Source organism: Callospermophilus lateralis, chromosome 10 (assembly GCF_048772815.1).
Source record: "Callospermophilus lateralis isolate mCalLat2 chromosome 10, mCalLat2.hap1, whole genome shotgun sequence".
In the NCBI taxonomy this organism is placed as follows: domain Eukaryota; kingdom Metazoa; phylum Chordata; class Mammalia; order Rodentia; family Sciuridae; genus Callospermophilus; species Callospermophilus lateralis.
In genome coordinates this window covers 89746621-89764735 of record NC_135314.1, presented here as the reverse complement: position 1 = coordinate 89764735, position 18115 = coordinate 89746621, and the positions used below count along the sequence as shown (strand labels likewise).

At 31.0% G+C, this 18115-nt stretch overlaps 1 protein-coding gene across 1 annotated transcript in view; it reads left to right on the top strand.

Moving 5' to 3' along the window:
* The window catches only part of Naaladl2 (N-acetylated alpha-linked acidic dipeptidase like 2), a 645091-nt gene that overhangs the window by 485996 nt on the left and 140980 nt on the right, over window positions 1-18115 (top strand). The window contains exon 11 of the mRNA XM_076867047.2: window positions 8214-8309. Coding sequence (XP_076723162.2) covers window positions 8214-8309 — 96 coding nt within the window. The remainder of the gene's footprint in view (window positions 1-8213; window positions 8310-18115) is intronic.

The window sequence follows — 18115 nt, the reverse complement described above, 5'->3', positions numbered from 1 at the left end:
TTGGAACAGTAGATCGGAATTACCTCAAAGAAGATTACCTCTTCTTTGGCTGAAACGAGAAAATAAAAATTAATTGCGCCTTATCTCCAGGTTTTTTAGAAATTTACAAGTCTTCTATTTTATCTATTCCCAAAAAGAGAAGCAAGAAAATGTCTGGATTGGAGTTGAAATCTTGCAGTTTGCTGTTAGAAAGAACTTTCCCATGCTTTAATACATTGAAGATGTGGGATTGTACTGCTGATCCCAAGAATCTACACCCAGAAACCTGCGAATGTGACCTTATTTGTTGAAAGACTCTGAGCAGGTGAAATTAAATTAGGGATCTTGAGATAAGATCATCTTGAATTACTTGAGTGGGCCCCTATCCAGTGACAAGTGTTCTATTAGAAGAGAAGACAGATGGTGGAAAAGGAAACATGATAACCAAGGCAGAACCATGAGTTATTCAAGCACAGAGAAGGAATGCTTGAAGCCATCAGAATCTGGAAGGGCCAGAAAAGTTTGTCTTCTAAAACCTCCAGGTGTTGAATGCGGGGATGTGGGGCCCTTGGTGGTAGGTAGACAGCAAGGATATTACAGGCAGTCAAGGAGTGATTGACAGTAGAAAAAGCCTGCTGATTTCTCAGACTTTATTCTGTCTTATACACTGGTGGAGATTTTGTTTGTTTTTGAGGCATAAACTAAAGAATATAGCTTCAAAGAATCTTGAGTAATAAATAGGGAAAAAACAACAATGAATATTAACATCATTTTCTTTTTTTCCTGATGTGAACACATACACAGTGTCAAGTGCTCCACTTTGGCTAAAACAAGAAAATAAAAATTACAGGAGTGTTCTCAAGAAAGTTTCCAGGTTAGGATATTGGAAGAGATGAGTTATCCCTTTAGGATTGATTTATAGAGCTAATAATTCTTCATTGAATTAATATTATGAGATCTTCGAAGTTGTGAGGCTGGTAAAGAGGACTTTGAACATATTCTACATCTGTTCTTATGTTACTATGGGTTCACTTTTCCAGAGTGTCTCCTCATCTGCCTTATCTTTATGCCAGGTCCAGTCTTCCATTTATAAAAGCAGCACAGACATGACAACATTAAAAAATACCAGACAGTTTGTTTTTTTAATGTATATGAAATAATAAATACTTGTTAAGAAAACATAATGGTTTGACACTATCTGCTCAATCTTAAATTATTTACCACTAAAATAGTAACCTGAAGGTATTTATTAGAAAATGTTTCTGAGAGCATCTTTAATGTTTTCCTTGTAGTTATCTCCCTTAGCTTTCCCAACATCTCATTTGCCTAGAAAGTATATTGTTAAAAAATATTATAATAACAACACATGATATGTGTAATGGCTAAGATAATGATTAAAATATGAAAGAAGGCAATAAATATAAGGGAGATTAGTTGAAAGTAGTCTAAAATAAGAAGACTATATCATAAGGAAATATTTGATCAGCCTATGGGACTTTAATACCAAAAATACATGTGGGTTCATTGGAATGATTCACATTGTAAGGCTTACATTTATTTTCCCCATCTCAAGTTATCTTAAAAGAAATGGCAAAATATTTTAGAAAAGCATAAACATACCAACACACACACTCACACACTCACACACACACACACACACACACACACACACACACACACACTTTAGCCGAATTTTAGTGTTCACTTTCCTACCACTGTTTCATGACTTCATAAAATCATTCAATTATTTGAATACTCCATGCTTTACTGTGTATATTTGGGTTGAATTAAAACTTTTAATGTCTTTCTAGGTCTGAAATTAGGATACTAAATCAATATGAATAGAACTATAAAGGTACTTTGACTATTTTCCATAAAGCCTATAGAACAGAGTTTCTTAGAACCTGAAAAAAATAATTGAAATATAAAAATGAGTGTGTTCAGAAAATAATGTGCTAATATTGTTCCACATTTGACCCCTGGATGGTTACACTTCTATTTAAATTCCACATTATCTCAGGTCTTTTTTTTTTTTACTTTTAATAGTGATGAGAATGTTATGTTTCAAAAATTATGACTGTAATTACCTTTCCTCTCAGTCTAGCACATTATGAATGTCAGTGCCATTCAAAGGCTGCAAGTGCTTTAATTTCACATATTAAATTTAAGTATTGATGCATATGTTCTCTGATTTCAGAGAGAAGAATATTGCAATGAGGGACATACACTTGGGGCTTTTTGGATAACAATTTTATTTAGTCTAAACAGGGAGTCTTTGATTATATCCTTTAAATTGTACCTAGTGCTTATGCTGCTTATGGAGAATAGATGAAGGTTTTAAGGAAATTAGAACATAAGGTAGGCAAATCTTCCCTGTTAACTAAATACACAGAATCATGGTCTATGAGAAACTTGGGCAGTAGGGAGGGTGCATGGTGTGGGGATGTAAGGGTGAGCTGTGGGGTCAGATAAACTGGAGCTGAATACTGGCTTTATTACTGATTATGGTATCATCTTGGGCAAGTGCCTGAAACATATTTGTTCTCATTTGTAAAAGTGTGTGTGTGTGTGTGTGTGTGTGTGTGTGTGTTGGGGTGGGGGGTAACAATAGCTCCTACCTGAAAGTATGCATGTAGATTAAATTAGGTGATACATGTGGAACACATGACCTGGGGCTATAATATAGAAGCAATACAATTATCCTGTTCATCCCAAGCTGTACCTACTGAGTGTTGACCAAAGACGAGATGTTTAGAATGGTTTTGCCTAATGTCTCCACTCAGCCTATGTGAACAATGTTAAGTAATCATTTCTGAAAAATATGCAAAATAATATATTTATTTTGTTATGGCGAGTTGATGTTTATCTGTCTCAATTGAGGCTAAAACTTAATTAAAAATAACCTTCAAGTTTTTTTATTATTTTCTTCTGTGTATGTACTAATACTGTCTTCTATTGTATTTAAATCCTGCTATATCTTTGTCTCCATTCATCATATACTTACAATTCTGTTTTCTAGGTAACATTATTGAACTCTGATTTTCTTTCCTCAAGTTCCTTGTCTATGAATTCCCTCAAATTTTCTGCTTTAAAAAAATCTCTACTTGTCTTTTGGGTACTTTCTATTACATTACAAATACACCCATGCCGATTCTATCTAAAATACAATGAATACACTTTTCCTACCTTGATTCTTTAACTCTTTTAATTTAGCCAATGATTTATTTTTCTAACTTCTCAAGATGATCTGTTTTTCTAGAGAAATGTGATTTGGTGTTGATGTCCACTTCTCCTTACATTTTGTCTGCAACAAATTGCCTTCTGTCTCTTTCACCTATTAGAACTCCTCAGAGACATCTCTGACAGAAATCCAGGGACCTCTGAAATTCTACCTCCAACACATATTTTTCTTCTTTATCTTAATTTACTTCCTTTACTGTATCAGTTTTTCATTCAGAGACATTGTCTACTTGTCTACCTTCCATGGCATCAAATCTGCATGTTCTCTATACACTTCTCTGATGATTTCATCCATAATATTTTCAACAAATTATACTTTATCCTCATACCTCTTAAACATTGGTTTTATTCAGAGCATTTTTTCTAATTACTCAAAACGTGTTCTACGCTGTTACATTTTAGCTATCTTGTACATATTTCTAAAGTTATCTTTATGTCTCATATCCAGAATTTGGTCTGAACTTCAGACCAATATTGTTATTCACATTTAGATGACTTCTTTGGAATGTCTCACAAACATCTTACCTTCAATGTTTAAAATTAGATGACTTTTCTAACCTAACCCCTCAGGTATTTCTATAATTTCTAAATAAACAAATATCTAACTACTCAAACTATCAAATCTAGAAACACTTGAAATTTTGACTTATTTTTAAGATTTCTGCATCCAATTATTTGCCAATATTGCTAATTTCAGTTATTAAACACTTACCAAACCCATCTCCTCATCTCTTTCTCTAGCATCACTCTTTGGTTTTAGTCTCATGTTCTTTCTCACTATATTAATGCAATATCCTTCTTTCTAAATTTTTTGTTTCCCAGCATATATCTTAAATTTATCCACCACATATGCATTGGTATATGCTATTGTCAATGCAACCTGAAAAAAAATCACTGTTTCACTCAACAAATACTTTACCCCTAATTCCTGTCACCTGCCACAATTAAAAAGCAAAAATTCACATAGAATTCAATATGTAGAGGCTTATTGTTAGTAATTGAAATTTTTTAACCAACTATAATTCTTGGTTACATAGAAAAGTAATTCTTGATCAGAATGGTAAATATCAAACACATTCACCATTAGAGTCACTTCTTCCTCCTTACAGAATAATTTTGTATGAGGTTTTTTGTTTGTTTGTTTGCTTGATCTTGAGGATCAGGGAAAAAAATCTGACGAGCTCTGGTAAACAGATAAGAGATGAAAGACTATTCTAGGCAGAATAAGAAAGAGCATAAATAAAAAAGCAGAGATATTAAAAGTATGGGTAGAGCTGGTGAATACCCTGTTGCAGCAGAAGCAGAAACAATATAAAAATGGTACAAAAGAGTTTTGAGAAAAAGAAATGATTAAAGTCTAAAGAAGAAAAATAAGGTTGGGACTTGGTTGTGAAATGACATACTGATGAATTTGGTACACATCTAGATAACAGGAAGCACAGTTGGCTGTAAGTTATATATAACTGGGTTATGACCAGAGGTAAGAACTTGTAAATGATTGTTCAACCATAATGTAATTCTATGGTTCAGATGGTAAAGGAAATTGGAATCAAGAATGATATAGATTTTCATATTTTGAAAAATATATATGCTCATTCAAGATAAGAAATGAAGGCTACAATGAAGGAACACATGATTGTGGTTCAGAACATTATATATTTATGTGTTTGAAGGGTCTTGTGGATAAACAGAAATGATAAACTGAAAACAGGGATCAGGCATAGAGATAAAAATATGGGAGTTATCAATATGAAATTGATAGGTGAATCCAGACAAGCAGACAGTTCTTGGGAGGCAAATTGAATTTTACCCCACATCTTAGAAAAAGTTTTATTGTCAATATTTATTCTTCTGCAGTATTCCTAATATGATCTCCAAGTGGCATTCAGTCTATATTTGTTCAAGAATTGCTTAATTTCAGTCCATGAAGGAATTATTCTAATCAAAACACTTTCTTAGTGGTTAATATTGCTTTACTTCACTGTCTCTGTGAATATAAAATACTATTTAAATAGTAATCTTGTACAGTTAATATAATAGCAGTAGAAAATTTTCATAAAGTGTATTTTCTTCTTTTAAATCATTGCATTATTTTTGTAAGGCTATATAAATACTTATTTATTAAACAGAATTGTTATCTTCACATGTGTATGAAGTAGTGGTTTTGCCTTATTGCCTTGAACAAAGTAAAGTTTCATCTTTTTTATGTACAGATCTCAGTAGATTAAACATCATAAGATTAAGGACTATGGTCTGCATTTAGCACAGTCCCCGGCACATAGTAAGTGTTAAATGAATATTTTTTTAAATGATTATATAAGTGAGGTAGTAAACATAAAGAAGAGTAGTCTATTAAAAGATAAGTGAAGGAGCAAGACAAATAAAGGAACTGCATTAGAGAATAAGGACCATATTTATAATTTAAATTAATACGGTTTGCCACTGAATAATTGAAAGTTCAATAAAAATGGCGGTAATTATAATTCCCAGTGTACATCTTTATGGGATCATTCAATCTGAGGCTGGCTGATATTTTACCTATGCAATATTTATGAAGTGTTATTATTTTAAAGTAAGCTAATAAGATAAAAACACTTCAAGAAGTTCATTTAAAACTATTTGTGTGGCAAACTTTTAAGGACATCAAAGATGAATTATAAAGTGAAAATGAATGCAACAGATTATCCATGTTATGCATACACTAATGTAGTTTCGAAATGATCTCCATTTGGAAAATAAATATAATTAAACGTGAGTTGCTTACTGTCCCTCATAAGATCATGGATTCCCTCTAATTCAGCCACCCTACCATAATGAGAAATCCTCTGTATAATGTCCTTGACAAGCTAGCAATGCTCATATTACCATCAATCTCCAGCTCCCTTTCATTATTGTGGTATCTATGGATTTTAGCACATCAACAATACCACAAATGTGTTTCCATGGGCCAGGCACCCAAGAACTTACACATTTCTGAACAACATAATATTTTCCATGTTTCTTATATGAGGTAACTTATCCTTTAGAGAATAAGATACCCAACTAATGAAGTAGAAAAATTAAACTTTTATCCAAGGTTTAGGTTGACTACCCATAATATCTCTAAAAATATGTTGATAAGGAAAATTAAGTTTATTAGGCCTATTGTCTATTGAAGAATGAATGTGACCTGGTAGTTTGCTAGGTCTACTGTAACAAAGTTCCACAAACAGGGTAAATTAATAGAAATGCATTGTCTACTGTTGTGGCTGTTGTCAGGGTTGATTCCTTCTAAGAGATATGAGAGAGGACCAGTTCCCCTGCCTCCTGCATGGATTCTGTGAGTTTTCTTGCAACATCTTTGGTATTCCTTGACATGTAGATACATGATCCCAGTCTCTGACTTCATATACACATTACATTCTCTCTGTGAGTAATTCTGCCCCCAAATATCTACTTTTTAAAAAGACAATAGTCATATTGCATCAGGGACAATTACCACTCCTATATGACCTACTGTAACTTAACTAGTTACAGTTACATTTGCAGTGAGCTATTTTCTAAGTGTGGTCACGTTCTGAGTAGGACTTTAATATGTACATTTTTAATGGATTCGATTCAACCGATAATACTGTATCTTAGCAGGCTTTCTGAATGAGGAAATTAGGAAAGATTATTTATTAAATTTTAGGCATGGGTTATATAAATTTTATGGTAAGACTTTACAAAGTGGAGTACTGGTTGGGACTGAGCAGATGTTCTGACAGTTTTTAGATTATTGGACAAATGAAAAGAGGAACATGAAACATGTTTTTGTTAAACAAACTGTTAATCCTGATAGGTACTAACACCATTGGTTGATTCATGGTCTTATTTAAAATTGGGAATATGTTGGAGCAGTCCAGTTAATTTTGCCTGATTTCAGTGTTTTTGTAAATAGGGAGTAAATCATATACCTTGTCACAGAATTGATTAATACATAAGAACTTGGGATTCAGTTGATTTCAGTCCTCATCTATATTAACTTCAATTACATAATCCTAACTTCCCCACCATTAATTGGTATAACCCAAAGTAATTTGTTCTGCTGCTGGATAGCTCCAATGAATAATAAAATTTAGCCTAAATTTGTTACTCTGCTGTAACTGTTGTTGTAGATTGCTTTGAATCTTTCTTCTCCATGATTGTCTCCAGAAAGATTATTAATTCATTGGTCTCTAAGTCTATTTGTCTATCTATCTTCATTTATCAAGCCCCATGTATTCTACTTTCTAGCCAAATAATCTAGTTCCTTCAGGTTTTCAAGTAAAAGCTATTACTGTAAATAAGAATAATTTTATAGGATGATGATTTTGTTGATATATCTAATAACATTGATTTTGGTAGTAATATCATCATCATTCCATATATTTTTTGCATCCTAAAACCACAAAATGAATTAGAGTATGTCTGATTCATTTCAATCATCTTAACACTAAACTTCTAATACTATGTGTTACCATTTTAATGGCAGCACAAATAACCATATGGGATTTCTACCCCAAATTCATCTTTCTATTATTTTGAAGTTAGTTTGAAAATATTTGAAATAATATATACACTTTGTCTAAGATATTACAGGTGATCATATTTGTCAAAACCATTCTGTTCCACCTGTCTTAAAACAGAAAATTCTAAATTTAAAACAGAATTTCAAATAGGTCTTTTGTAATCAAACGGATACATATATATCTGCATTTCAGGGGAAAGGGATGACAGAATGTTAAGAATAATCTCTCTTGCTAAGAAAACATTATTTTGTAAATACAAACAATGTCAAGGTTTATAGAATTCTACTCATTTTAATTTACAAATATTCAGTGATGGATAATTAGATCAGTACAATGAAGTTCAACAATCAACAGGAACCTTAAAGCAATTTAGAGTCACTTTGAATCTTTAAAGAAAATCCAATAAGCACTTGAAAAACAAAATCAATGGTGAGTTTTAAATGTTTCCTTTTTGATTTACCACAGGGTCCAAGTTTTCTCTCTGAGGCCGTTTTTCCTAAAGATGCAACAAAAATTGAAGAAATGGATCCTTTTTTCAACCTTCATGAAACCATAAGCAAGGTAGGGGAAGAGTCCGTCATGAACTCATGAATGGAATTGGAAAGGTTTTGTTGTGACTTTTATTGTTTATGTTGACAGATGCAAGAAAGAAAAATAATCATGAGAAATAATTTGTAAAGCATGCTAGAAAGAATTTTAATGTATCATATTGCTTTTCTAAGGAGTAAAATTAATAAGCAAATATTCAGAAAAAAAATTCATTCAAGGTCATACAAATCTATAACCAGTATTTTATACTAAAATATGTCCTTAATATAACAATTAACTTTTCCTTTATAATCTGAAGGTAGGTTTGTGTTATATTCTTAATGCTCTACTTTAGACATTTACATCAATGCAAAATGGGTCTTTGAATTTCGCTGTCCAAAGTTTGCTTTCAATATTCAAGATACTTCTTTGTGGTACTTACTGGTTATAGTAAGAAGTGAGTCTTTTTTTGAAGGAAGAGGTTAGTCTGCTTTACAATAAGACTTGTTTTTACTCTATGGTAGGTATACTTATATCTTTAGTGCATTTCCTCAGCCATAAGTTTATCGTGAAGAAAATTAAGTTTTACAGTGTGAAATAAATAAATTTAATGTTCCTGGCATCACATGACATCATACTCATTTTTACATTTGCCAGTTATTTATCTGAACTGTCAAAACCTGCCTTTTGGGATAGATTTTATAAAGGATATTGACATTTCAGTACTTTAATCATAATCCATATTTATATGTGCTTACTTGAAAGATTTCATCATCTTTAAATCTTAGTGAAATTTTACAAGGTTCTTTTTCTCCTTCAAAAAGAGGAAGTGTGGCAAAATGAACCAAGCTTTGGTGATGGAGTGAGCTCAGGAGAGAAACAAGTGTCTAAGGCCATCTCTGACGTTTAAGAGCTAGAATTTATTTTATTTCTAAACCTTTAAAATAAGAGAAGTGTGAGTTATATTTTATTTAAAATTGTTCTAAGCTTGAAATGTCTGGATCTTAGCTAAATGTTTATCATAGTTTTATTTCTAGTCTAACCCAGTTCCATATTTTACTTTTTAATATCTCCATCATTTGATTTTGTATATAAGAAGAATAGAAATCAGCTTAACTACTTCCTTAGTATCCACAATCTTAATACTTACTGATTATATATGTGTGTGTATATACCTACATATTATTACACACATGTATAAATAAATATAAATATGTATATATATTTGAACTGATATATACATACATTTGGGTGAACATATGCATATACTTTATGACAAATAAATGTATATTTTCAAATATTCTGGCTACTTAGAATATATGTTTTTACTTATTTTTAAGCAAATAATTTGAAGATTTAAAGGTAATGGAATAATGATATTTTCTCCATTTTTCTTGTTTTTCTGATGATCAGAAATATCAAGGATTTTGGTGGTAGGGGTGATTTGAAACCATATTAACATCAGAAATATAATGAGATGAGGGTATTGTTAGCAAAGAAATGTTGGCTCTTTTATTATAGAGGTATGCACACACATGCTAATTCTCAGATCTTAGCTGTATTTAAGAAGAACAGTGCTGAGAACATGTTGAGAAATAGGCATGGGTTAGGAAGGGAGAAGGGGAGCCTGGACATTTTTAAGAGATCAGTATTTAATGTGAACTAGACAGGAGATAAGAGATTATTAAAAGAGAAGATATAAATGTTTTTATATATTTTCAAATATATTTGATGTATAAATGGATATTTCATTAAACCACTAAATGAATATTGTGAAAAATCCATGTCTGTGAAAAAAAAATAGAACCCATTTAAAGGCAGAAACAAGAGTTCTAGAAATTTAGAAATTTTTTTATGACCACTTGTATTATCCAGTATTAATTTTCTCTTCCCAATTATAGTGGATACTTTCATTGATGTTGTAGACATGGACAAAGGGAAGAAAAGGATCTTTGCGGTTTAATCATTTTACAAATAGCAGAACTGAGGACCTGTACAAAGAACTGTTTAATAGTGTCTGAATTTATTTCAATATGAATTTTTTGGAACAACAACAGAATAAAAGCACCTATTAAGTATAGAATAACTGAACAAAATACATGATGAGAAAATATGGAGCTTGGATTTTAGTTCTGTTTTAGCTAACAAATTGCCATCTTATTTAGTACAATGTTATTTTTACACCAATAAGTCATACATTCCCAGTGTTCTTCCTCACTTGCAATCTCTGAAGTCAGAAGACACGATTTATTGTGTTTTCTCTAGAAATGTTGCATGAGTGTGATTCAGTACCATTATTAACATTAAAAAATTCTAGGGCTAAAATCTTTAAATAGATTGTTACCTGCATTTTCTGAATTTTGTTTTTACTTTAAGGCAAAAATCTGTCTAATTCATGCTTTCTTGCTTTCTCTCAAAGATGTGAAAATATGTATGTATTTATCCCCAAAGTATGAAAACAGAGAGCTAAAGTAATTAATTCAATGCTGAGCATACAGGAAGTGACCCAAATGGACTTGTGAAGAATTGAAGTCTTTAGAATGTCTCATTTCACTAGGGGTAATGGTGGTGTTTTCACAGCATGTCACATGTTTATGACATTCCTGTTCCACATAATAGCACAATATGATAAAAACAACATTTGACCTATATTAAAAGACACACTAGGATCAATTCTTGTCTATCAATTATGCCAAACTGATATGAAATGTAAGAAATATTTGGTAAATTGTGACACATATTTAGTACTATATATTAATATTTAGTGTTAATGAATAACCAGTAGTAAAATATTAATAAATATCAAAACATTTTCAAGAAGCTAGAGTAAATGAAATATTTTAGATATATTCCTTGTTTCTTCCAATAAAAGTTTATATTTGACATAACATTGTAAGTCACATATTCTTAGTTATCTATTTTAATAACATAATAAATACATGCACTTAGTATCATCAGTGATAATAGTGATATCATCTTGTATCCTTTCCAAGTGAGTAAAAATTTGCATTCTAGACTTTCTCTATACATTATATATGCTTTTATGTTAATATAAATAATTTCTGCATATAAGTTAAGAATGTATTATTTGTGATGTACTGAATTTAAATAATATTTTAAAATAAATGTCATATAGTATGTGAGTTGTGAGTCCTTGAAGGTGGGTATTCAATGTCCTGTAGTGTTGTTGTTGTTGTTTTTTTTTTTTTTTATGAAGTTTGAATTTGTCTTGGCATTTGTCTTTTTGATGTAAAGCATGGAACCTAAGAAAGTAATGCATGAAGCTCAGTATTGATGCCAAAAGGTGTAATCCATCATGGCTCCAGTGACTGTCAGGTGGGTCCACATACAGTTGCTGAAGGGCGACCCATGCTGCATCAATGTTGAGGCTGTTTTTCTTATCCTCTATAATTGCCTTAAAGGTAGTATTTGTTTTTAAAATTATCATGGAAGCCAAGGTAATTCTTTCGAAACTAAACATAAAATTAAATACCAGCACAAATCTTAGCTGCTTAATCTTTCAAAACTGAATAAAAACCAACATGGATTCATGTTTTGAAATAGGCTTATTTACACTCTCCTTTTACACCTAGGAATTTTCTAGCTATGTTTTCAAATCTTCAGCATTTCACTTGTAAGCTGCTATTAGTTATCTAAGCATTCTAGTAGTCTACTGTAAATCACACATGGAGCAAAACCACTTGATATTCCAAAACAATTAGTACACAGGAATTGGTCCCAGGGAATTAGTAAGGCAAGTAAATTATTTCATAGTGTGTTACAGGAGATGATCGTAATGTGGTCAAAATATAGAAGGGGCAAAAAAAAAAAAAAAAAAAAAAAAGAAAGAAAGAAAGAAAAGAAAAGACTAAGGATAAAATGATTTATGTAATCTGTGAGGAAAGGATGGAAGGAAGAAGATGGAACCAGAGATTACTATTAGAAGATTTGAGGAATTCACCAGAGAAGTGACATTTGAGAAATTTAGTAGTTTTAAACTTTGTCTTAATGTCATTGAGCTTCCCCTGAGAGTGATTTAAAGATTGCGCTGGGCTATTGGTGATAGTGTGTGAAAAATAATGATGTGTATTTTAGAAAAAAATGACAGATTTGTGAGACAATTTTAGAATCAAATAATATTTTGCATAATATATGAAACAGAAAGAAGAGTGGAAGTCAAAGGTAATTTTAATAGTTATATTGGTTAATTATTAACTAAATCAGGAGTTGGTGTGGAGAAAGTGATGACTTTGGCATTGGACATGTGGATATTTTGCATGCTATGGCACATCCAGGCAGATATGTTCAGGAGGTAGCTGGACACATATGAGTTTTCCTTGGGCAATCCTGGCCTACAATGCACTGTAGAATATATATAGTGTCCACTACTCACAAATCAATTTAAACTAAAAACTAATTTTGATTAAATTAGAATTTCAATTAGAGTTTCAATTCCTCAGTGACATTAGCCACAACTCATGATGGGTGGCCAGGTAGGCCAGTAGCTACTGTGTCTCAGCTACAAAAAATTTATAGCATCATTAACAATGCAGGTGATGTTACCCTGACAATCATGCAGAGGAGGAAGAACAAAAAGAGATGGTAAAGACCCAGGATAAAATGGCACTTGTAATATGAAAAAAAAAAAAAAAAGAATAATTTTTAAAGGGGAGAATTTTGAAAACTATATCCATTCAACCAACTTTTCACTCATATAACTTTTAAGCCAATTATTTGGATTTCTTTTATGGTTTTCTTCCTCATTTATGCCTGACCTTCAGATCTTTGCTATTCTTAGTAAACAGATTCACATTGCTTGTTATTCATTCCTTAGACTATTTTAATAGATGTAATGTCCTGGATTTAATATTTATTTTTTATTTAACTTATTTTATTAGCATTTTATTCCTAAAATTTTGTTCATAACAGATATCTAATTAATGATGGGTATAAACTTGTATTTAAACAAAGCAAAAAATAGTTTATCTGTATTTAGAAGACTTTACAATCAAATGTGAATATAGGTTATTTGGGGTACCAGAGGAAAGGTATCATCTATTTTGTTATTGGATTGATATTATATTTCATTTGGCACTTCAAATACTCTATATTATAAGTAAAAATCTCTGAATATGAACGGTATATCCAGTGAAGCAAAAATATATGTGGTATCATGAAAACCAACAAATCATCTAATTATTTTTGCAAGTTTTTCAAGAAATATTAGTTTGACTTTTTATTGTCTTTCCAACCCTATTTTAGAAAAGAATGTCATTGTTTTTCTTTAATATTAGATATGCAGTAATAGTATAAGGCTTTCAATAATACTTTCTTAAGAAGAATTACATATTTCCTTTTCCTTTATATAATGTCTAACTATGATCTTTTACTGAAAGTATTTGGGGGTGACCAGGTGTGGTGGTACATGCCTGTAATCCTAGTGCCTTGGAAGGCTGAGGCAGGAGGATCCTGAGTTCAAAGCCAGCCTCGGCAAAAGAAAGGTGCTAAGCAATTCAGTGAGACCCTGTCTCAAAATAAAATAGGGCTGGGGATGTGGGTTAGTGGCCAAGTGCCCCTGAGTTCAATCCTCAGTATCCCCCAAATTATTTGGGGGAATTAAGGGTGGGAGCAGGGATGACAAATGGGAGATCAGTGGAATGAATCTGACCAAACATTTCTATGTACATATATGAATATACCAAAGTGAAATTCACCTTTATATATATTCATAATGCATTAATTTAAAAAAAACTATAAATAAGTAGAAGAAAGATCAATAGAGTAGAGGAAAGGCAACAGGAGGAGAGAGGAGGGAAGGGAAACAGAAGTAAAGGGAACAGAATTGGAGCAAATTATATTCCATGCTTATATAATTATGTCAAAATGAACCCCAATATTATGTATAACTATAATGAACTAATAAAAATTCTCAGAATTAAAAGAATACATCAGTAAACATCTGATATTTGAGTGGAAAGGAGTGGCAAGGAGTAATAATGGTTAAAAAGTAAAGATAGCGGGAGGCGGGGGGCTGGGCTTGTGGCTCAGGGGTAGAGCGCTCACCTAGCATGCTTGAGGCACTGAGTTCGATCCTCAGCACCACATAAATGCAAAATAAAGATATTGTGTCTACTTAAAACTAAAAACTAAATGTTTTTTTTTTTAAAAAGTAAAGCTAGCACTGGCTGTGCATAACTTTGTATGTTATTTAAGTATATCTATGTACCCAGCAGAATAGAAGAATGACAAGTATCAGTGATTCAACTTAGTAACAAGAAAACATTAGCAAGTTTTGCACCTGCTCCAATTTACACCTTGTAAGTTTGCAAGACACACTGCTTCAGGTCAATTTTACCTTAGTATTTCAGAAATTCCAGATATTTTGCTACTCATGATAAATAGCCTTGCAGGACATTTGTCATTAAGTAATGTTGAATATTAAGAATAGGCAGTGTATTCAATTTGCAGTGCATGCATATAATCTGTTTTTTTAAAAATCTCTATTTTTCAGGGAATCTATAGCATTAATCCTAAATATATTCTCTATTTAACAACAACAAAAAGAACTATTGGGTATTACAATATCGCAAAGAAAATATAGTAGGAATAGTGGTTTTTTCTCATTATGTATGTGTAGAAATATTAAAATAAGATTAAACTTTAGAGTAAGGCAGTGTTGATCAAAGCCTAGAAATTATGGTTAGTAATCCATATATAATTTGTATCCTATAATACATTTATATTTGCTTTTTTGGATATAATTTAAACTCAGTTTTATAGTGATGTAAATAAAGATATAAGCAAAGGTTAATGGTAATGTCTTTAGTGATGAAAAACCTTTAAATGATTCTAAGTTTTAATGATTTCAGCTAATATTAATTGCATTCAGCTATAAATCATCCTTTAGAGTTATAAAACTGTAATTATTTTGATTAATGGAATCATATTTGTTAACTTATTATGTGGCTTTTGAAATATAAATTTTCTATTTTTTAAAAATATCATTATGAAAACATGTTTATACCAGTTGCTACAATATTGTTAATATTCTTAGAGCATGTTAACTGAAAACTTAAGAAAATCTAATGATTTTAAAATTGTAAACTAGACAGACTAAAATACACAATGATTTAAATTCTCTTAATCATAGCTTTGCAAAAGATTTAAGTTGCCTTACATAAACAAAGAAAAAAAAAGAGACCACATCCTTTATTTAGTTTTTTAAGTTTCAAAGGTATGTTGTATTCATTAGACTAATATAATTTCTGATATAATACTTTAAAATGCTTAGAAGACCTGGTTGTGGTTTCTAATCTAAATGCCCAAATATAAGTGATTTCCTAGTTCTCTAATGTTGATATATTGTTTGGGTAAAATATGAAAATATATTTTCTGTTTAGGAAAGCAAGTTCAAGGATATTCTGTAATCTTGTGTATGTATACATTTGAGGTTATTCTAAAAAATGTGGATGTAAAGCTTTTGTTTTAAAAAAATTTGTAATTTTCCCCTGCTATATTAAATTATTGGTACTACATTCAAAATGTGTCCATAGAGATCTACACTCTATATTTTCATGACATTGAGCTAAACCAGAAAACATCCCAAATATGTACTTTCAATGCAGAGATTGCATGTTGTAATAAAAAAATGTTGGTTGGAACTACTCGAGGGAGATAATGGTATATTAAAACCAACCCCTTTTGCTTTGAAGAGAAAATATTATAGGTGTGCATTTTCTTCATAAATGTATAATTAAACTCAATATCTTCATTTATTGAAATTGGAGACTGTGTTATGACTATTTTCTCTTGCCCAGAGAGGTTTGGTTTATTGTTTTTCATTATGCTGCATGAACATTATAGTTTCTAAAGGCATGCCTTATACCCTTATACTATCATTTCTTTTTTTCTTTATGTTTTTATTACTCAAAGGTGAATTATCACATAATAGGAAATTGTTAAAATTTGACTCTCTTTTTAACCAGAAGTTAGTTATCAAAGTAAATATTTTACCCAATGCTATAGTATATTAAAAGAGCTAGCACTGCATATTAAGTTAGGAACAAGTAGGAAGGCTGTGACCAAGTATACATTTACATAAAAACTAATTTTCACATGTATTTGTATTATAATATTAATATGTTATTCATATAGATCAGAAGAGGAGTTATATGATCACTAAAAATAATGTGACAATATTTTAAAGGCACAATCTTTCAGGAAACAGTAACATCTAATCAGAAAGAAGTAGCTTTATTCTAGAAAGTAACATTTTTGGTGATAAATGAATTTTGTATATTCTAAACATAAGTTCTTCTTTTAGGAACCTGTTAAGAAGTTGAAAGTGAGTTTTTTATGTTAAGTTCTGCATTTTCCCCTCACTTTGAAGAGGAGACTATCTTTTCAAACTATTCTTAGATAATACTATTCTCAAAGTACTAGAGAAATACAAAGGCAAAGGGCAGAATGATCAATGAACTAATTCAAGGTAAGCAGGTTGAGTGTCCTTTCAAAAAGTGTTGTCGAAACAAACTCCTGTATAACAAAACTATTTAAAGCCTCCAGACACTATCTACTTAATAAAAGCACATTGAATATAACACAGCATATCAGAAGAATCTGAGCCATCTTGGAGTCTATTATTATAGTAGATTTTAATCTTGAGACTGATACTGAGGTACCCTTGGAATAGTGCTTCTTATCCCTATGTATGGCTACAATAAAAGATGTCCCTAAATACACACATGCAAACACATGCAAATGTACACAAACTTATATAGCATAGACTAATCAATGGTACATATTTTCTGTGAAGTCATTCTTGGTATTCTTCCTTGAAAAACCTAAGACACACACACATACATAACATACACATTAAGAAAAAGTTTATATTTATAGGTCTCTATGTCTATCAGTTTCTATGTATATCTATGTCTTTCTTCTTTTCTAGGAAGAATCCAAATTTGGGCATGAATAAATGTTTTACTATTGTTTCTGTTTGTTTACTGACCCTTGGTTCTGTATATTCTGCTGCTATTGGTTTGATACATAAAATATTCAAATTGCAGATTTCTTATAGTTTGTCACCATTTGAATGATGCAATGGTTTTTGTGCTTTTTTTTTTTTTTTCGTGCATGCCAGGCAAGCACTTTATCACTGAGACATTTCCCGAGCCCTGATGAAATCTTCTAGTGTGAAATGAATATATCCCCCAAGCATGACTATTTTATTATAGAATTACAACTTTTAGCACTAAATAAGAATTATATTTGGATAAATCAAGCAAACTTATGTTTTAAAAAGCATGATAGATAACTATTTTGGTATAGTTATATTTACTTATTAATAGGTTCATTTCATTTTTAAAAATTAAGGCTTAAATTTTGAAATTACAGTGGCTTAAGGTAATTTAATAAAGATTCATACAGTAAAATTTCTGCATTTAAAAATAAAATTATAATAAATAATAGCTATATTCTTAAGTCTTTAAGAAAAATAGTTATGATTTCTAATAATTCCAGACTCTTAAAAAGGCAAGGAAAATGATATCCAGTTCAAACATTTTCTTTAATGATAAAAGGATACATATCAGATAGAATGGTTTTGTTTGCTTTTTGTTAAAGACTCATAAGCAATCTTGTTTAATACAATAATGAAATTCTATTGACTAATGTAAATGAAAGTTCTAGAATAGACATTTATGAGGTGTGGATCAAATTCAGTGCCAGACCCACTATCTGTTTTAATCTCAGTTCTGTCCTCTATATTGAACATTTTATCATTGGAATTTCTTCATATTAAAAAAAATAACTGTTAGTAATTCGTGGACTTCTATTTG